This window comes from Scyliorhinus canicula, chromosome 6 (assembly GCF_902713615.1).
Source record: "Scyliorhinus canicula chromosome 6, sScyCan1.1, whole genome shotgun sequence".
Lineage (NCBI taxonomy): Eukaryota > Metazoa > Chordata > Chondrichthyes > Carcharhiniformes > Scyliorhinidae > Scyliorhinus > Scyliorhinus canicula.
In genome coordinates this window covers 144246003-144268195 of record NC_052151.1, presented here as the reverse complement: position 1 = coordinate 144268195, position 22193 = coordinate 144246003, and the positions used below count along the sequence as shown (strand labels likewise).

The following is a 22193-nucleotide window of genomic DNA, read 5'->3' as shown; positions in this document are numbered from 1 at the left end:
TTCATTCCCAGTCCTTCAGCAAAGCCTCTGGCGCCTCCACCAGTCTTGAAATAGAAATCCCTCAAGTTGTGCGTCATTCGCAACTTTGCAAGGTAGACCACTCTGAACCTCACACCACTGTTATACATTGCCACCTCACCACGCACATTCTCGCCAGCTCCGCCATCAGATCTTGATTTAATCGTATACCAACACCTTCCCACTTGACCTCGTCTCTGCTTCGCTGAACTCGAGACCTTCTCCTTCACATGGAACTTATGAAAGCAGATTATAGCTTCCCTGAGTGGATCATTTGCTTTGGGCTTTGGTCTGAGTGACTGATGTGCTCTATTCAACTCATTGAGCTAGGGTTATTCTCCCTCCTCCATCAACTCTGCCAGCATCTTTGTGAAGTACTTGGTCGGCCTTGGGCCTCCACCTCCTCAGGCAGGCCCATGATCTGCAGATTTTGTCTCCTTGACTGCTCTCTTGGTCCTTCACCTTAGCTGAGTCCTTTGTTAGCCACCGCCACCCTCCGCAGCTCCTCACCCATCTACCTGAACTGGTCAATGTGCTGCAACAATGCCTCCTCCACCCCCTTCAACTTCTCTCCTTGCTCTCGCACCTCGACCGACACCTTCATCACTGCTCCCTTTACCGGAGCCATCGCCTCCTCCACTCACTCTTTCATCGCAATTGTCATCTCCCACAGCACCGTTACATGCTTGGCAAACAGTCTCTTGAACTCCCCGGCATCACCTCGGTCAGAGTTTCCACTGCGAGGAGAGCGGTTCCATCCAGTGACCCAGCACCCGTCATCTTTCTTCCTGCAGGACTCACCAACTCGCTCGATGGCGGACTTCGCTCGCCCCCTTCTTCTGGGTCTTTGACATTTCATACCCTCATTGCAACTTCCCACACCAACTCATTCACAAAGTACCCCTGAAACCAGGCATAAAAGTCCAAAAACCTGAGACTCTAGCGGGAGCCACCTAATGTGCGGTCTCCACCTACATGTCACCATCAGAAGGCATCTTTAAATAGGGATTCTAATGTGGAAAAAATATGTATATGTCTTTCACCGAAGTTTAATTTACAGGGCAATGGAAAAAAAGCAAGAACTGTTCCCGAAGAATTGGACACTGAGCAAAGGAGGAGATATTGGGAGTAGTTACTGAAAGCTTGGTGAAAGGGGTGAGCTTTCAGGGTGAAAGGCGGGGTGATACACAAGAGGTCAGAAGAATGCAAATCAGTATTTGGAGGGGGTGGTTGTAATTTTTTGAAGAGATGATCAAAATAAGGAAGGTGAGACTATGAAGTTCAATGAGTAGTTTTACTACTGTGGTTGGGAAAGCCATTTGACCCAAGTATAGCAGGAGAAACAGAGCCTCTCTAATGTTCAATCGATTTGATGTATTCAAAAGTTATGTTGAAGGTAATAAACTTATTTTTGCCACGTTTTGCATATGAGTAGAAACAATGTAAGCTCAGACTTAAAACAGTTTGGTGAAAAGTCTCAACTCCAACTACTACAGTGCAAAATTTGCCTTCTTCACTAGCATTTTATACTTTCGCTAAGGGATATATTATCAGCTTAAGTGCTGAGGTATGATCAGTTTTATACTGTGGACATCAACTTAGTACCGAGTTGACTAAGTTGTCAAGATCAGTACAGGGCATTAGAATGAAAATTTCTACCTATAAGATGGAGTTGTATTCAACCCTAGCTGCAGAAATTTAAAACACTGCCCCACACAATCACTTCAACAACCTTTTTTTGTATTTAATTATTTGTTTGAATACCGGTTTGAGGAACATATTGGGCTGGCCTCTCCATAGCCCGACACCAACATTGTGATCGGCAATCAGGAGTAGAATGGATTCCGAAACTGGAATCAGAGTCAATGCCGGTTCGCCGTGCTCCATCCCCTCCAATCTCCACTCATCGTCATCGTGACGTGCGCTGTTTCAACGCTGTTGCTGCGTCATCAGCCGGCCCACCCACGATGCCCCACCCCCAATGGGCCACATTCCTGACGGTGCAGACCACATGTAGTCCCAGTGGTCAGGAACATGGCTTGTCGGCTGCGGCAGTGTCCAGCACCACCGCATTCAGCCGGCATATGTGCCGTTGGCCGAGGGGGCTTCTGCTAGGGCTGGGGGGTGGCCTTTGGGGTGGCGGTTGGCGGGTTAGGGTTCACATACGGCCGGCGCCATGTTTTATGGTGCGACCGCTGCAGACTGTCAGCCCTGCACAAGCGCGGCCCGGGACCCGGCCATTTTCAGCGCAATCAGCTGGAGTTTAATGCGCCGCCTGTGCTAGTCCATCACCGGGACCGGAATCAGTGAGGGGTTCACACCGATTTTCCTGTCGTGAACCTCCAGTGGATTCTCCATTTGCGCCGGTACGTAGCCTCAGAAAGGAAGAATCCAGCCCGTTATTTTTGACAGGTCATTGTGCCCAAGATAAGGCCTATATAGAAACATTACTCTCAAATATTTGAACTCCTCTCCCTCTACTAATTGTTGGGAGCGGAGACCAAAAACAGAAACTATGTTTCAGTCTCTTCGCTCCCGCAATAGCTAAACAACCAACTGAGTGATCACTGTCTGTAAAAACTTTTAAAAAGTTGAAGCTGGGCATAATTTATTTTCAAGTGAAGGCTTCAAGGGGTTACAGAAATATAAAGGTAAAGCTACAGTAAAGTTTTACCTGTAGCATTCTTTTAAAACTGCACATTACATGCCCAAGTAGAATTTTAAGTATTATCTTACCTGAGGTAAGGCCAGAAGGTAGGCTAGGGCTAGGGCCATATCCTTGGGTAAAGCATCGCTGGCTAGTTGCAAAAGAACTGTCAAAAGAAAGTAGAGAATTAAAAATAAATTAGATAGATGATTTTAGTAATCCTCAATAATCCAGTAAAATTAACTCATAATAAAATTTGTGTCCCAATTGTTAGCATAACTGAATGGCACACACCGACTAGCCTCAGTAAAATTGATTGTTAATCTCCATTTCACAATTTTCATGAACGTTTTGGAATCTATGGATTGTTCTTTGGGTTTTTCTCGAACATTAACATTTTAATCAAACTGGGTTCTGAACATGATGTACCCATCCCTTCTTTAGCTTTTTCGGTGAGCAAATTGAGCCAGAAGTAACTCAACACTGCTTCTCATTAGTCTAGGCAGGTACTAGTCTCAAACAGCTCATTTATCTAATTCCTGTTTGTGGAAAGCTGCTTTAACTAAATTCCTCCTGCCTGACACTTCAACGTGCTTTGGGATCTTTCTGAGAAACATAACAAAACATGATATCAGGTAAATTCCAAAGCACAGAGGAGTTAAGCAAGAGAATTAAATTGCAGAGTTCCATAAATAGCAGTGAGAAAAATGATGAAAAACCCAATTTCTTTTGGTTGTTAGTGTTGGCCAAATGAGGAAGACTGGATTGGAGAACAGAATTTCCCACTTTGTCTAATCCATCCTGCACTGAAAGAAAGAACGTCAAAACAGAAGATCAATCCTTGTCATTGCTCTGAAAAGGAAACTAAGCTCCAAAAAATGAATCCCCTACTGCGCTGTGAGATATTTCTATTTCTCATAGCAACCACTGTAACCAGGGGTTGAGTGAGATCAGTAAAGGAACTCTGAATGAGATACTTTTGTGTTATAGGTCACGTTCACGAGAACTAGGCACAATTTGCCGACAATTATTTCACCTGATACCAACTGATGTGATACTTTATCCCGTCAATCTTTAGTGGATTACACCCTTGCATTAAAAATTAAAGGCTAGTATTTGAATCTGCTGTGCCGTTCAGTTCTCTCGAATTGTCTTTTCTTAAAAAAGTCATAATTTCTGATTTTCATGCAGCAAATCCTGTATCTAGAGATTGTTCATTTAGATCAGGCTATCTAGTGATTGTTCCTTAAGGCACAAAATGAAATCCAATTGAACATTATTTTCAGATAACAAATTAGCTTTTTATTTTAAAGAAAATGCTACTGATTGGTTCCTAAGAATTTTGTACTCTATCATTATTTCTCAAATAGCACCGGACAAGTAACTTAAAAAAACTCATGACCAATTTACAGTAATGAAAAGTTTTGGTCTTTTGTAATAGTTGCACAATAGCTTTGCACAAGAAACAAATTAGATTGGATGACACACGATTAACATACCCAGAAAATGACTTGTTTCCTAAATCCATTGAAGATATCAACTCCCATTATTGAAAAGGGTTTTTAATCAAAGGATGATTGATTGAAAAGCAGTTTCTGGCACTCCATTGTTTTCAATGACTAGCAATTGAACTATAATTTAAACAGGTGAAGGCTCATCAATTAGATATTAGAGATTCCATGGAAATTATTCAATTCTCTTACAAACATAAAACATAAAAATTTATGCCTTCCACATCATATAAACTCTGAATGGATAATAATTCATCCAGCAGTTTTGTTTCTTGAAATCATAATGGTAATTTTGTTTTTATTCATTCATGGGAAGTAGGCGTCGCAGACTGTGCCAGCATTTATTGCCCATCCCTAATTGCCCTTGAGGGGGCAGTTAGAAGTCAACCACATTGCTTTGGGTCTGGAATCACATGTAGGCCAGAACGGGTAAAGTTGGCAGATTATCTTCCTGAAAGAACCAGATGGGCTATATAATTTAATGAGCAGGAAATTTATATAAACCCCATGAAGGTAGTATTCCTTTTATAATTATGTTTCAGTGTACTTTAAAATTTACATGAAATAGCCAAATAAGAGCTAGAATAAGAATAAACTTACTGAGTAAACAACATCCAAGGATAGCATCAAGCTTTGCTGTTTTTTAAATCATTTTAGATCTCAATTGAATCACTTTTTTTCCCCATAAAATTCAGTGCGACCCAATGATCAGACATTGAATTAACTAGCTGCCTCACATATGATGCATAGTTCAGACAATACATGTACATACACGCACACACACATCGCACATGATCATCACACTTTATTTTAATGACGTGTTAGGAAATAAGTAAGATAATTCAACTGCCTTAAGAGTGTTTCTCATTTTTCATCTATTGCTTTCCACATACAACAGAATATTCTGCCATCAATGGGCTGAAAACAAAAAGATTACGTGGAAAAACAGTTTGTTAACAAACCTTTTGTCACCACATTATTAACTACAAAATGCTTCCTCTAAAAGTGACACTCGCCTTGAGTTTGATATATTTTACAAAACTGTAAATGGTCAATAGCTTACATTAGCAACAAATGGAAAATAAGGATGGGTTCCTTCATACACGTTTAAAAAACATATCATTCACATAGCTGCATTCTATAGCTGGATAAAGTAATATTGTTGATCCAATGTCTGCACTACATGATTTTTAGTCATTATATATACACATGTATAATATATTAAGGGATATACCCAAGTGTAATTTGTAATGCTTTCAGTAACACCTCTGTGGCACAAGTAAACAAAAGTGTCAGAACTGAACATGACGTAAAACCTAATACATGTTCAATATGTGCTACTGAGGGTAAATTTTACCTTCTGTTGCAGGAAATAGATTTCCCCCTTCACTTTTGGTTTCAGATAGTTTCCCAGCTCTCAGCAAAACTTCTGCAAAGTTCTCCAGAGCACTGTACTTGTAACTAGCATAGTTTATTTCATCCTGTGGAAAATAAAAAAATATTTGGAGCGTCACAGAGACGAATAAAATTAAATATTACTATCTGAGCCACCTGCAAAGCCCAGGAGGATTGTTTGGTGGACAACCTTTCTTCCTTCCTTACTCATCACTCTTTACGCATTGCTGGAAACTATGAAGGCCTGTTTTTTTTTTGCGGAGGTGTGGAAACTCTGTGGACCTTTAAAAAATGACAGGCAGGACTGGGATGCAAAGTCCTGCCCCTATTTCTGACAGATCGCATTTTAGCTGGTCAGGGAATGGGGCGGAGCATGACTCACACATGAGGGGAGCCCCAAGTTACCAGGGCTATTTGACTCGGTGTTGAGTTGAAACAGGCCCCATTTGTGCTGCAGCAAGGGTTTTAATCAGCAGTGTGGGAATTATGAATTTCTAGAGCAAATGAAAATGCTCTGAAGGGTGGATAAGGTCTGTAGAATGGTCATGATGTGAAGTTAGTTTAAACTTTAGTCCTTTAAAAATAAAACAAACAGGCTGCCCGTGTTAGTAATATTTGAAAAGAAATTTGTTCTAGACATAATACGAGCACAGGAGCAGCTGAGTTTCACGAGCTCTGGTTCTGCTCATCTTTCAATCGTCTTTTCATCCTTGTGCAGATTTCTTTTGTCTTTTCTTGGTTTATGTTCTGAGAATTGTTGGTTGGTGTTTTTGCATGATAAAGCCGTGTTGGTTGTTTAAATCTTTGCTTATTCATAGTGGTTGAAAGGAGTTCGGGTGGGCCCCTGCCTTTAGTGGCACAGTTGCCTTTGAGCGGGCTCCAGTCTGGAGGGTGGAGTGCCTCGACTGAGGTTGGGAACCAACAAAGATGCTGTTTTGGCTAGAAATCTTGGCTCTGAAGTACAGGTAGGCAAGGCCCAATTCCAGGAGTTTTCATGAAGGCAATGGCAGCACATGAGAGGGTCCTTGCAATAGAGAGAGCCCTGTACTTGGTGATAGCCCGCCTCTGTACGGTTGAATTCCTGCTGCTTGGCCTGTTGTCCATCCTGATTTGAGTCGGGAGATAAAGGGGAACAAGAGAGAAGTGCTGCTGAATCCAGTTGCTGAGCTGAGGCATTGGAGAAGTTCCCAGTTGAGTTCGAGAATTGGGTGCAATTTATTTGGGAATCTCGATCTGGAGGCAGGGCAAATTAAATTCGATGGAGCACATTTAATCCAGTATTCTATGCCTGGGTTAGTGTAGTCTTCCAATCAATAATCCTGTGTTGCCCTATTCCGGATGTCGATTGTGAAGTGTTGGAGGTAGCCGAGCGAGTCATCCCAAGGCCGGACCTTAGGTTGTTCACCGCCTCTGTTCTGGTGAGATGGCATTGTGGAAGTAATGGGGCTTCATGCATCGATCATCAAATTCCTTCAGAGATCCTCATGGGTGTTCATTGATCTTGATTTATCCTTGATTTTGGCTTTCTTTGTGCGCCAGTGAAGCAGAAGTCTTTATCCTGAGGACTGCCTTGCATTTCCGCATCTGAGTTGTTATCCTGGACTTTGCTCCCTCTTGAATATTGCTGTCGGCTTGATGTTGTCAATTTTATCCGTTTACAGGGAAGTGAATAATGTTGATTACACTGATTTAACAAGTGCACATCATATTAAGCAGAATGGTGAATGCGGGATTTGTGCACAGACTTTATTCATTATCCTAAATGTATTTGGATTCTGTCTGACAATCCTTATGGTGGAGGGAGTGGAGCCTTCTCCACATAACCCCCGATCCCCGTATTAATCAAGAACCTATCTATCTCTGCCTTAAAGACATTCAGTGATTTGGACTCCACAGCCTTCTGCGGCAAAGAGTTCCTCAGATTCACCACCCTCGGGCTGAAGAAAGTCCTCCTCACCTCAGCTTTAAAGATTTGTCCCTTTATTCTGAGACTGTGCTTTCTGGTTCTAGTTTTTCCTACAAGTGGAAACATCCTCTCCGCATCCACAAGTTTCAATAAGATACCCCCTCACCCTTCTAAACTCCAATGAGTACAGACCCAGAGTCCTCAACCGTTCCTCATCTGACACGCTCTTCATTCAGGGATCATTCTTGTGAACCTCCTCTGGACTCTTTCCAAGGTCGACACATCCTTCCTTAGATACGGGGCCCAAAACTGATCACAATACTCCAAATGCGGTCTGACCAGAGCCTTATACAGCCTCAGAAGTACATCCAAGTTATATTTGTCTTTTCCCGAAGAGCGAGTCAGTCTTTTGACATGCCTCTCTTTCTGCTGCTGTTGGTACTTTTCTGAAGACAAGTTTTCTGAGGCCCCGAGTAACCCTTATGGATGATAGTTCCGTGACCCGAATGGGTCTCCCCCCCCCCCCCCCCCCCCCCCGGGAGGCAGGGGGGGTTTCCGCTCTCCCACCTGGAAGGGCAGGTGTGTCGGGGTAGTGGGGAACCCTGTCTTGAGAGGCGCCTGCAATTTTGGTGTCTTGATACTTCTCCTTTCTTAATGCTGAGGTTTCTCATTGGTTTGGGCCAATTTGTATGTCCCTTTTTCCCGGGTGGGGGAAATAGTATATCGCCATGATTAGGCTAATGCAATTTTGATGGGGTGAAAGTGCTGGGGTTATGTGGAAGTTCCTGTGGTCAGGTTATCATGAGTCTTTTATGACGGTGCTGAGCTCTTATCCATTTTTACTGGACTTGGACAGTAGCCAGGACAGATCATAGAAGAATCATAGAATCCTTACAGTGCAGGAGGCCCTACCTCAACCCACTCCTCTGCAAACCCATAACCCCCCCCCACCTAACCTTTAGACACGAAGGGCAATATAGCATGGCCAATCCACCTAATCTGCACATCTTTGGACTGTGGGAGGAAACCGGAGCAACAGGAGGAAACCCGCGCAGACACTGGGAGAATGTGCGTGCAAACTCCACACAGACTGTCACTCAAGACCAGAATCGAACCTGGGTCCCTGGCGCTGTGAAGCAGCAGTGCTAACCACTGTGCCACCGTGCCATCTGCCATTTGCACAAATAGTTCTGACAGTTCTTGTTCTTTCCCTTTGTCTTTTTCTCTTTTCTGAGGGATCCTGGAAGTGTGGCTTTCACTGAGTCCCTCATTTTGTTCTTGGTTGTCACCTGAGCATGTGGGGGGGGATGTTAAGATGGTGGGGCATTGTGTCATTGTTAAATAAGCAGACCTTTTTTGATGTGGTCCTGTTTCTTCTGAGTGATCTTAGTTGTCGGATTTTGTTCCCTCGTGCTGGGGGGAATTGGGCTGGCCCTCCCTCCCAGGGGGCTTCCCCCACCCGTTTTGGTGCCATGACAGCCCCCCATCTCCCTGGGTCGGGGTTCCCCTTTTACAGCTGGAAGCTTCTTGGTATTGTGTCTTATGGCTGCTCTAGTGCTCCCTGAGGGGGTGTGTTGTTGGTTGATGGTCCAGTGGCTTGTTCTTCCTCGCGTCCTGGTGGGTGGGTTTTGATAACTAGGGTCTTGCTTGATGTTTGTTCTTATTGTGTAATTTTTTCTTAATTTTCCATGGGAGACCCTGGACTCAAGGTTTGATGTCTGAGACCTGAGATTTCTTTGAGAGTGTGGTACTCGGCCCTCTCTTTACTGTCTTGTAGGTGTATGATGATTGTCTGCTCTGTCCTGTGCCTGGAAGGGAGTTTGATTGTGTCGTGGGCGTCAGTGTAATGCCCTATAACTTGGGGTTCCTGGGAGCTTTTTTTAGTCGTTTGGTATTTGTGTTCTAAAGCTACGGGTATGATGCAGCTTGGTGTTGTTGCCTGTATCCTGTTTGGTGCAGACAAATATATTTGTGAGAGGAACAGGTTGGGATTTTGTCCCCAACTCATACAGTATTATTTTTGCTTTGTTGGCAATGACTTTTATTATGTGCTGTCCCTGTTTTACATTTTGATACCTATGGATTTTTTCTCTTTTTCCTTTGTTATTATATAATTATTATTTTAAAAACGTGAAAACTTCAATAAAAATACATTTAAAGAAATGTTCTAGCAATTATAATACCTGTTTGTTGCCAATTCACCAAGGGCTATCATTATGCCATTATGGATGACTGGCTGCTTTCCAAAATCTATAATTATCTCAGCAGGCTGTCCCGAGTATACAGCTTGATTAACAGCTCAAAGTTTATTACACTCTGATTGGGGTAATCAATAGAAGTTGCTTTGTCCTTATAAGCGATTACACACTTTATGAGGCTTAGAAGTTTTGAATAGGCTTTCATGACTGGGAGTTTTTATAAAAATATGTGACAATTATAATAGATATTTTGAGTTTTACTTAGTTAATTTCAAAATGGCTCCTGAGGTCTGCCCATGTGGAAACTGGATGAGTTGGCATGCATGTTTTAAGCGGTAAGGGCACTGGGTGGGAGGGCATGAGTTGGCATGAGGGCTCTAAGGGGCCATGGAGATTGGTTGCGGATCATGAATTAGCATGGAGGGTATGAAGAGCCATTGGAATGGATGGGGAGGGTGATGGGCTGTGAAGGGCGAGGGGTAGAGGGCCAAATATTTAACAAAGCAACTGGCCAAAAGTCTCAGAGAGCCAAGGCAGGGATTTTTAACCAGCCTGCCTCGGCTGTCTCTGATCTGCTTCTTGGGTGGCAGACTCCACTCTCTGTTCCCCACCCATTCCCAGAGCTAAAATAGGGTCTGACAGGGACTTCCTATTGAGGTCGGTCTGCCAAAACAGGATATTTCCCAACTCAAGCTATTTGTGTTAGTACAGATCCACCCCAACTTTCAGGAGATGGTGTATTTTGGTTGCCAGAACACGGCTATGAGAAGTTTCAGTCTACAATTGTCAAGTCCGTGAAGTAGCTTTTGGGAAATGAATCAGTGTCACTCAATGGGCTGAATTTCCATATGGCCGAGGGAGTAGCACCAGAGTTGCACCGGGTCACAATTCTGTGGCTTCAAATCACTTTCTGGCAGAGTCCAACCTCCCAGTGATTTTGGACGAGGTGGCGCAACCTGTATTTTCTGAAAGTGGTCAGTAACCTCTTCAGCTCCTTGAGGACTCAGTTAAGGGCACTCTCCAACCCTGACTCTATTTTCAATTCGCCATGTGGAGTACTTTCCTTGTCAGGATGCTGTCCGTAAAATACTGGTGGCCTTGATTGGCAGTGTGGGTAGACATCGGAGCTGGAGATTCTAATTTACTTGGAAGATGCATTCTAAAAATCAGCCATAACAACGGTGCTCATTATTGTGGACGGGGCTTTGGCCTTATGTCTGAAGACTTTCATTCACATGGCCCTGTTAATCACCTAATCTGTGGCCAGCAAATGGGAAAGGAGGTGCCATTTGCCTCTCTACCTACTTTGTTACCTCCCACCTTTGACGGAAGGGCTTCTGATCTGTTAGTGCAGGACAGCCTCCAATTGGCCCTCCAGAGTCTGGAGCATGCCTGCTACGCTTAATTATCTGGGTTTCCTGAAACTGCAATTTAATTGACTATCTCCTTCAAAATCACTGTCTGAGGCCCAATGCAAGCATTTGTGGGTTCCTGACCTGCAGTTCATCCCAACAGTGGGGTCAGGACCTGGGAACGAACATTCAGGCCTAAATATCAGCTTTAAATATACCATCAGTGAACACATGATTCCTTGGATGCCTAATTAAATGAACAAAATAACTCTTTACTGAACCATTGGGTTTCTTAACAAATTTACGATTCACAGAAAACTTAGTTGTCTGCTCAAAAACTCACTTGCGGCCAAATTAAAATAGCTGATTGACAATAAGTGAGAGGGCGGCTGAGAACATTGGTGGATCTCTTCTCAACATAGAATCTGAAAATAGATTCCAATCTGCTTGTTACCATAGCAAACAATAACTGTGTAATTTACCCTAAGATGATAACAACTTGCCGCAACTTGGAATATCTGAAAATGAAAAAGATCTCCAAGTTCAAGATGACTGATGTGCGGAGTGGACGTATGCATTGTAATCAAACCTGCTCTGGACTGGAGTTCTCCAATTGTGAGCCTACTATTTGTGCAGGGATACAACAGTCAGCAGTCAGTTCCAATGCGATAGCAGAACCCCCTGGACAGTATCATGTGAATGGAGTTACCAATTTAGGTCCAAGTCAGATGCTTGCCCCAGCACTACCGACTGGTATAATAGTGATTTGTGAAGAGTCATTGGTGGAGTAAGCCTGAATTGACCAGAGGCACTGGAGGCCAGAGAGAACGTAAACCTGGTGGGGAGATCGGAGCGGCAGAGAAAATAAAAAGAGCAGTGCAGTGAGGCCCAGATACAAAGAGCACTGGAGGCCGGAGAGAGCACAAACCTAGCGGGGAGTAGCTGATCAGAGTGGTGGGGGCACTTTAAAAAGGGCAGCGCAATGAACCTTCACTGAATCCAGGGGCAGATCCACTGAGTGACTTCAGGGTTCAGAGTGTGACGAGGGGCAAAGTGAAGCAGCTGACTGGGTGAGTAAGGTTGGGTGACTCAGACCTGGCTGGTCAGGAACTACCATTAAGGACTGACCCTAAATAGTAGGAAATTTAAAATTTTTAAAGTGTAATATGGGATTAACAGAGAAACACCGGCGATAAGTAACCAGCGGCAGCATAATAAGTTGACAAGCAATTATATTAAGTAATATAAGGATAAATGGGCCAAAACAGAATTAGACAAGAGAATAAGGTAAGAGGAGTATCTTTTAAGACCAAGTAATTTGAAAAGTTAGCAAGCAAGACGAAGTACATTCAAGTTTAAGACAGGGCCGATTCAGGTCAGCAGAGTGGAATGTTTGACCTGTCACATGTGGGAAGTCATGGACCCTACTGGCATTCTGGATGACCACATCCGTAGGAAGTGCTGCGAACTACAGAAACTTGAGCTCGAGAGACACTGTGGCACATCCATGAGGCTGAGTTATCTGGCTAGCATGTTTAGCGAGGTGGTCACACCGCAACTCAAGGGACTGGAGGAAAGAAGGGTAACAACCAGGCAGTCTAATAGAAACGGACAGGTGGTGTAGAAGCCTCCTGGAGTCCCGCTCTCAAATTAGCCTTCCATTTTGGAAGCTGATTTTGCGCTGGTTTCTGAAGGGACTGCAGTCAGAGCAAAGCTTCTGGCATAAGCAGCCTGACTGTAGAGGAGGTGAAGGAGATGAAAGGAGGAGTGACATTGATAGAGAATTCATTAGTTGAGGGAATAGACAGGCGTTTCTGCAGCTACAGATATGGTGTGTTGCCTCCCTAGGGCCAGGGATGTCATTCAATTGCTGCAACACATCCTAAAGGCGGAGGGTAATAAGTCAGGTTGTGATACCAGCAATATAGGTTGAATGAAGGATAAAGCCTTGCATCAAGAATTCAAGGAACTAGGTAGCAGATTAAAAAGCAAGACCTCAAAAGGTTGTAATTTCTGGATTACTCCCGGTGACACATGCTAGCGAGTGCAGAAATAGGAAAATCGCATAGATGAACATGCGGCTCAAGATTTGGTGCAGGAAGAAGAGTTTTAGATTCCTGGATCACTGAGAACATTTTTGGGGAAGAAAGGACATGTACAAGTGGGACAGTCTACACCTGAACCAGAAAGAAACAACATCCTTGCAGGTGGGTTTGCTGGTGCTGTTGGGAGGAGTTTAAACTGGTTCGACAGGGGGTGGGAACACAAAGCATTAGTTCAATAGGGATGCAGCACACTATAGTAAAGTAACCAAGACAGAAGGAGTTCAGCATTATTAAATTCTGAGTGAGTAAGGCAAAGCTAGATTACCTCTATTTAATGCTAGCAGCATTATAGATATGACTGATGGGTTAGGGACTTGTATTTACCTGTGGAATTGTGATATTGCTGCAATCACAGAGACGTGGTTGAAGGAGGGTCAGGATTGGCAACTCAACATTCTGGGCTTCAGAAATTTCAGGCGAGACAGGGGAGGGTGTAAAAGAGGGGGTGGTGTCACTTTATTAATTAAGGAGTCAGTTACTGTAGTAAGGAGGGACAATATTTCAGAAGAGTCTTCAAATGATGCTTTGTGGCTAGAACTTAGGAATAATATGGGGGGCAGTAACACTGTTAAGAGTGCTGAGTGTAAATATATATATATGTACATATATATATATATATATATATATAGGCCCCCCCCAAACAGTCAGCGGACAACAGAGGTGCAGGTATATAGACAATTCACTGAGGTGTGTAAAAATAATAAGAGTAATTATATTAGGCAATTTCAACTTCCCCAACATTAATTGTGTTAGGGGTTTAGAGGGGGCAGATTTCTTGAAATGTATTCAGGAAAGCTTTTTATGTAAATAATTGGAAGTTCCAACAAGGGACAGCACAGTGCTGGATCTAATTCTGGGAAATGAAGCCAGGCAGGTGCTCGAGGTGAAGTAGGGGAGGGTTTTAGTGATAGTGATCACAACACTTATTACCCTCCGCCTTTAGGATGTGTTGCAGCAATTGAATGACATCCCTGGCCCTAGGGAGGCAACACACCATCTTAGAGTCATATCTGTAGCTGCAGAAACGCCTGTCTATTCCCTCAACTAATGAATTCTCTATCAATGTCACTCCTCCTTTCATCTCCTTCACCTCCTCTACAGTCAGGCTGCTTATGCCAGAAGCTTTGCTCTGACTGCAGTCCCTTCAGAAACCAGCGCAAAATGTTTGTTATGGAAAAGGAAAAAGACGGTCTGCAAAAAACGGTTTTGGAATGCAGATTTTATTAAAATAAGGCAGGATCTGGCCAAAGTAGACTGAGAACATTGTGGGAAATCTACAGCAGAGCTGTGGGGCGTGTTCAAAGAGGAGATGGTGAGAGTACAGGACAGCATGTTCCCTTTGGGATAAACTTTAGGAGCAACAAGCTCACCCAGAATGTCTAGTAATATTCAGGACTGGATAAGAAAGAAAAGAGAGGCTTTTAGAGATACAAAAGGAGCAATTTAAACCTGAAAAGTGCGAGGCATGCACTTTTGAAAGAGTAACAAGTACTCAATGAATGGGAGGACACTAGAAAGCTCAGAGGAACAGAGGGATCTTGGGGTGCTTGTCCACAGGTCTCTGAAGGCAGCAGATCAGATTAAAAGGGTATTTAAGAAGATATATGTGCCACTTGCTTCATCAGTCGGGCGTTGATTACAAGAGATCGGGGGAGGGGGGGGGGGGGCGGTTTATGATGGAGCTGAACAAAACATTGGTTAGTCCACAGTTGGAGTACTGGGTGCAGTTCTGGTCGCATCACTATAGGAAGGATGTGATTGCACTGCACGGTTACTGAGGAGATTCACCAGGATGTTGCTGACGATGGAGAATTTGAGCTACGAAGAGAGGCTGGATAGGTACGTGCTGTTTTCTTTCGAGCAGAGAAGGCTGAGGGGGGACCTGATTGAGGAGTATAAGATTATGAGAAGTGTGGACAGAATGGATAGGATGCAGCTGTTCCACTTAAGGGTCAGTAGTGAGGGGGCATAATTTTAAGGTGAAGGGAAAGAGGGGATTTGAGGAAAAATATTTTCACCCAGGGGATGGTGCGAGTCTGGAATGCACTGCCTGGGAGAGTAGTAGAGGCTGGAAGCTCACAATCTTTAAAAGATATGTGGATGAACACTTGAAATGCCATAACATTCAAGGATATGAGCCGTGCTGGGAAGTAGGATGCGTGTAAATTTTGTGTAGCTTCATCAGTACGGATTCGATGGATCAAAGAGTCTCTATTGTACTGTATTACTCTGTGAAGGATCATATGAGTATTTAGACATTGGGAATCAAGATGGTGTTGCCAGCATTTACATTTAACTGGTTAAGGAGATAGACATCATTTACCAAGGTCCCAAATGTCCCACTGGCCTTATTATACTATTGTCAATTTGCAATTTCAGCAATTCACAGCGCAGAAGTAATTGGAGCTAAAAGGTGAGGGAATGCATGCCATTAGGGGCCAAATTCCACCACGTTCAGGATTATTATCTGTGCTTCATTTAATATGCACTACAAGATTGCGTTGTGCAGCACTTTCTTTCAACAGTTAGAATATCTTGTCATGTGAGTGTCCCTTTAAGAAAGGTTTTGTCGTATCACATGGCATCAGTGGTGTCATTGCGTGGGTGGAGCTGGGCTGTGGCTCTGTTAGATGTTTTTGGTTTCACTTTCACATTTGACTGCTGTGGACTCAGAAGGAGGAAGACATGTTTTGGCCTGTCACTCTAGTTTCATTTTAAATATCTGTTCCAGTAAAAGTCACCTTGGTGCTGGCTTTTAAGATATAGTTTGCTTTCCGGAAGGGTTTAAACCTGCTGGTGAGACAGGGTCAGAATCTCAGAAATAGCCAGTCTTAAAGTGAGAATACAATGCTGGGCCACACCCTTGAAAAGGGGTTTTTGGGATTTTGTTTTTGAATTGGAACAGTTAATGGGGAATTAATTAAGTGTTATCCATAGATTACTGTAGCCGTGGGGTGTTTTTATGTTTATAACTGATAAAAATTCTTGCTGCAAGTTTATATAAATGTGAACTCAGTTCTTAGAATAGAGTATATTCTGATTAAAGTGTCCAGGAAAACTGTTGAATCACACCTCAAGTGAAGGCTCTTGTGCTCATCCTAGCCAAATTATAGGTCAGGTGGACTCCATAATACACGTTGGAGATTCTAAAACCTGGCTTCCAATAATCTTCTCCAACATCCAAAAATGGAACGCAGAGGAGAAAAATGTATTAAATGTTATTGGACTGGATTTGTAAATTATGCAAATCATGTACCCTCATATGAAGTTACTGTATTAAATATTTTGGATTTGAAATCAATACGATAAGCTGCACATTGTAAGGAACAAATTAATAAGTAGGTCTATCAAGGAAAGATATGACAGGTTAAACCACACAATTAGCCTGCTACAATCAATTGGCATGTGCTGGACAGTTGGTTTACTGCCTCAATTTGTTTTCAGCTGTTGTCTAAACTGCAACTTTGTCTACTTCAAACCATAAAGGGCAAGTCATCAGTACTGTTGACGGGGGTGACTACTTTAACTTTCAAAGATCATTCATGCAAATCCAGGATTTCAATTGCTTTTTTGACTTACTTTGTCAATGAATGCATCATCAAGGAGGAGCTCATAGAAGGGATGACAGCCTTGCTTTTCCAAATCTCCATTTACACCAGCCACACCTTTTAATGTAGCTTCTGGCCCTTGGTCCTAAAGAAAAAATACGTGTAAAATGGTAGAAAATGAGATCACCTAATTTTTTGCTCTTTAGCTAAGATTAAAAAGCCTCACATGTAAAGGTCTCAGGTAATTGAGTGACTTCTTCCACCACTGTGCATCACTGACGGCATGCAGCACTGCCTTAGTCGTCATGGAAGTATTACTGAGAACCTCCATGGTTTTTGCAGTTGTTCGTTGAAGCAGATCAGAAGAGGAATGAGTTGAAGCTTGCGTTTCAGTCTAAAAGTTCAAACCAAATAACAAAGTAATTACTGCTTTAAAAAGGTCCATCAAAAATGCTACTCCTCAAAGAGATGAATTGTTCGGATAGATATTTTTTAAAGGTGAATTCATACTGTAATGGTGATATTCAAACCACTATTCCACTGTTAGTCAATTGACAATAGTATAAGGTCATTTATCTGTCATTTATCTCAAGAGGCTTGGAATATAAAAGCAGGGATGTACTTCTGAGGCTTTATAAAGCACTAGTTAGGCCCCATTTAGAATACTGTGAGCAATTTTGGGCCCCATACCTCAGGAAGGACATACTGGCACTGGAGCGGGTCCAGCGGAGATTCACACGGATGATCCCATGAATGGTAGGCCTAACATACGATGAATGTCTGAGGATCGTGGGATTATATTCATTGGAGTTTAGGAGGTTGAGGGGAGATCTAATAGAAACGTACAAGGTAATGAATGGTTTGGATAGGATGGACGTAGGGAAGTTGTTTCCATTAGCAGGGGAGACTAGGACGCGGGGGCACAGCCTTAGAATAAAAGGGAGTCACTTTAGAACAGAGATGAGGAGAAATTTCTTCAGCCAGAGAGTGGTAGGTCTGTGGAATTCATTGCCACAGAGGGCGGTGGAGGCCGGGACATTGAGTGTCTTTAAGACAGAAATTGATAAATTCTTGATTTCTCGAGGAATTAAGGGCTATGGGGAGAGAGCGGGTAAATGGAGTTGAAATCAACCATGATTGAATGGTGGAGTGGACTCGATGGGCCGAATGGCCTTACTTCCACTCCTATGTCTTATGGTCTTATGGTCAAACATTTGCACAGCATTTTCCCTAATCCTCCTAATGGTCATCAAGCAAAAGGCCAAAATACCCATCCCATCTTATTGTAACTTTCCTTGACTGGAACTTTGTTTAGTACAACACTTGCTTGATCTTATTCTTTCCTTCTTACCAGCAGGTAATGGAATATTTGTTTTTAAATGTCAAAAGTGTGGCATGTCACAACATATTATCCTGTTTCACTGAATACGTAAAGCTGAAATATTTGCTTGGCTGTTTGTTAGATTTAAGACACAGGCAGCAGTCATATTTGCAGTCCTCAAGTACCTTGGGCTATTTTCTTGCATTCGAGTGCTATAGAAATATGAGTTGCAGTTAATGATAAAACATTTCAGACCACTTGAATAATGGTGACTTGAAAATGTAATTATTCAAATAAAAACAATAATGCTGCATTATGCCATTCACATCTCTCCAAAAGGTAATGAGACAATAATAGTCTATTTTGTGCATGAGATGGGAAGGTGAAATTCTATTTCAGCAAGGTGGTGAGAGCCATGCTGTTTAAAGTCATGCCAATTCTGACCTGCTGAGCATGGCCTGTAGAACTTATAGACTCGCTGCTCTCTGATGGCTGGATCTGATAATTCACAGCTTGATACAAAATCTGCAATAAAATGAACAAAATAAAAAGCAGTGATTTAGCACCATACAATTATATCAGAGATTGCTTCCAACAGACTAATAACTACAAACACACAGATATATGGATCTTTTCCATGATAAAATATAGAAAACTTCTTATGAATGTTGAGAAACCTCTTCTTGAATGAAAATTTCCCAGGGAGAGATGAGTCACAAAAAACTATCACATTGCAAAAATAAGTTGATCGTAACTTAACCAACAGCTCTATAAATGGAACAAACAATTAGCATAACTTGAAAGTGCTACATTCAACATTAATTCCAAACATGCTGGTTGATTCCAAAGCTTAATTCAAAATTTGGTGCCGCATTGTTTGATTCTTCAGGCTGTGAGCGTGAATTGAAAGCTGACTTAATATTTTGGAAAAAAAAAATTCAGGTCCAGAATTTATTGTCAAAATAACAATGAAATTAATGGCATTACCCAATATTTATGTATATCACTCAGCAATTTCCAGCAAGGATATATTTGTGTGTGGTTCGACTCAAAAATCCAGAAGATATTGTCCAACAGGCGTACACTACCGTAATTTCCGGACTATAAAGCGCACCTGATTATAAGCCGCACCCACTGATTTTGAAAAATGTTTTTTATTTTGAACATAAATAAGCCGCACACGTATATAAGCCGCAGGTGCTTACCGGTACATTGAAACAAATGAGCTTTACACAGGCTTTAACGAAATACGGCTTGTAACAAAAATAAAAAATTAGCGGTAAAGAATAGCCTACCAAGAAAGTCATTGGTCACTGTGGAGCGAAATCAATCCGATTAAGTTCTTAAGATTACCATAGAATCATCAGTTTGAAACATTAAAAATAAATAAATCATGTGTAAAAAGAAGTCTTTTATTACTGATCGTAATCAAGATATCACCAACCCAGGTGATCACAGTCACTATCCTCCTCTTGTGCACTGAAACCACTGAAGTCATCTCCTTCGGTGTCAGAGTTGAATAGCCTCAGAATTGCTTCATCCGATGTTGGATTGTTTTCATTGTCGCTCTCATCACTTTCATCCGGAGGCAAATTTCCCGCTGAGCTCATGCTGCCCTCTTCAACACGCAGCAATCCAGCTTTTCGAAACCCGTTGATGATAGTGGATTTTTTAACAATGCTCCACACTGTCAGGACCCACTGGCAGACTTGACCATAAGTTGCTCTTCGCATGCGGCCCGTTTTAGTGAAGGATTTCTCCCCACTTGTCATCCAAGCCTCCCACTGAACACGAAGCGCCACCTTAAATGCACGATTTAAACTGATGTCGAGTGGCTGTAAATACTTTGTTGTGCCCCCAGGAATCACAGCTGGAATTGAGTTTGTCCTCTTGATGGCTTCTTTCACAGAATCTGTTATGTGGGCCCTCATGCTGTCCAAAACGAGCAATGCCTTGTTCCTGTGAAAGAATCCTCCCGGTCGCTTGCCGTAGCACTCCGTATGCCATTCATGCATTAGGCTTTCCGTCATCCATCCTTTCTTGTTGACTTTCACAACAATTCCTGTAGGGAATTTTTCTTTTGGTATCGTCGTGCGTTTAAAAATCACCATCGGTGGAAGCTTTTCTCCCGATGCCGTGCAACTCAGAACACAGGTGAAGTGCGTTTTTTCATGCCCAGTTGTTTTCAGCATGACGGATGATTCACCTTTCCTGTTGACAGTCCGAGTGAGAGGCAGGTCAAACGTCAGAGGAACCTCATCCATATTTATGATATTGTGCGGGCCAATGGAATGCTCCGCTATCTTTGCATCAATGAATTTGCGGAAGTTTGAAATTTTTTCCTCGTAGTCGTGAGGGAGCTGCTGACACAAACTCGTCTGTACCCTGATGGACAGGCCTTTACGTTTCATAAATCTGAGACACCACGATGGTCCACCTCTAAAATTCTCAAACTTCATTGCGGTGGCGATTGTTTTGGCTTTCAGTCGGATCTGTACAGTTGAAACACCTCGGCCGTCTGCTCTCTGCATGTTGACCCAGTCTTCGAGCTCATTTTCTAGTTCGGGCCATCTGCTTTTCTTCCCTCTGAAAGCTTTAGTTGTCTTTTTGCACTGAGTCAATTCCTCACGCTGCTGTTTCCAACGTCTTATCATCGACTCATTAAGACCAAGCTCTAGTGCAGCAGCTCTATTTCCTTTTCCAACAGCCAGATCGATCGCCTTCAACTTGAAAGCTGCATCATATGCATTTCTCCGTGTCTTTGCCATGATGAGGGTGACAAAATGACTACCGTAATCAGAATGATGGGATGTTTGAGCGCGCTCGATTTAATCTAAACAGTAAACTAAAAAGTTACATTGTTTTACCTTAACCCGTTACGCAATTTCATTGGTTTAGTGAAAGCGGGAAAAATCCATAAATAAGCCGCGTCGTTGTATAAGCCGCGAGGTTCAAAACGTGGGAAAGAAGTAGTGGCTTATAGTCCGGAAATTACAGTAGTTAATTTCTCAAAAATGGCATCTCACTGTCTGATTTAACACTCAAACCCATGAAATACCATAAAAGTTCCTTAATGCAAGGCAGATACGAATTCAACACACCAAAAAGTTAGGGCTAGACAAAGTTCCTTTTAAAAGGTATGATAAGTCTTTGTGGAACTGAAAATTAACATTCACAAATATAGTATGTCATTACTTCAGTTTTTGATTGTTGAGAATTAATTTAAAATAACTTAAATTTGTCTTTCTTTGTTGCTTCTCTTGTTCGTAATCAAAATTTTCTTTCCCTCCCTTTATTTTGTTTTCTGTACACGTTCTGCTTCACTCTCGCTGCAGTGTGTCAACAATGCTTTAATCTGGTTGGTTAAAGAGGTACAAAGCTGCCTGCCTGGTTGAGCAAACCATTTCTGGCAAGGGAAAATGATTTTTAATGCTTTTGACAAAAATATTTTCAATATTTCAACATGTTTCATTGTTTAATGTGATTTTACGATCAGAGAATCATAGAATCCCTATAGTGTGAAGGAGGCCATTCAGCCCATCAAGTCCGCACCAGCGCTCTGAAAGAGCACCCGACCGAAGCCCAATTGCCTGCCCTAAACCAGGAACCCCACCTAACCTTTAGACACTAAGGGGCAATTTTTTTTAACATGGCCAATCCCCCTAACCTGCATATCTTTGGACTGTGGGAGGAAACTGGAGGCCCCGGAGGAAACCCATGCAGACACAGGGAGAGCGTGCAACCTCCACACATACAGTCCCCAAGGCCGGAATTGAACCCAGGTCCTTGGCGCTGTGAGGCAGCAATACTACCGCTGTGCCACCTCTTGCACAAATTAACATTTAAAAGTTATTTCATTTTGAGTTGATTAGGTTTCTTGTACTACTTTGAAGTCAATTTGTTTCATGAGAAAAGAACAAATTACATTTAACTTCAAAAATTCAACATAAGCAGCAACGCACAGTGATTATTGTTAAGGACCCTCAAGGACAGAATTTCCACTTGCACTGTCCTTGTGCGCAGTGGGTTCCAGAGTAAAAAAAAACAACCTTACATTCCCACCCTTTCTTGCCCAAAACTTTGAATCTGTGTCCTCCATTCCTGTATCATGAGCTAAATAGGAAATTATTTTTCCCTGTCTTGCTTAGCCAAACATGTCATAATCTTGCACACTTCTTTCAGTCTTCCATCA

The 22193-nt window shown here is 42.5% G+C and overlaps 1 protein-coding gene across 2 annotated transcripts in view; it reads right to left on the bottom strand.

Annotated features, from left to right (window-relative positions):
• nbas (NBAS subunit of NRZ tethering complex) overlaps nucleotides 1–22193 on the bottom strand; it is a 339860-nt gene that overhangs the window by 127121 nt on the left and 190546 nt on the right. Inside the window, exons 35-39 of one of the 2 annotated variants that reach the window (XM_038800239.1) lie at nucleotides 18446–18526; nucleotides 16907–17074; nucleotides 16712–16825; nucleotides 5534–5657; nucleotides 2755–2831 (exon numbers count right to left, since the gene is read on the bottom strand). In XM_038800239.1, coding sequence (XP_038656167.1) covers nucleotides 2755–2831; nucleotides 5534–5657; nucleotides 16712–16825; nucleotides 16907–17074; nucleotides 18446–18526 — 564 coding nt within the window. The remainder of the gene's footprint in view (nucleotides 1–2754; nucleotides 2832–5533; nucleotides 5658–16711; nucleotides 16826–16906; nucleotides 17075–18445; nucleotides 18527–22193) is intronic. The other variant, XM_038800240.1, reaches the window with a different exon arrangement.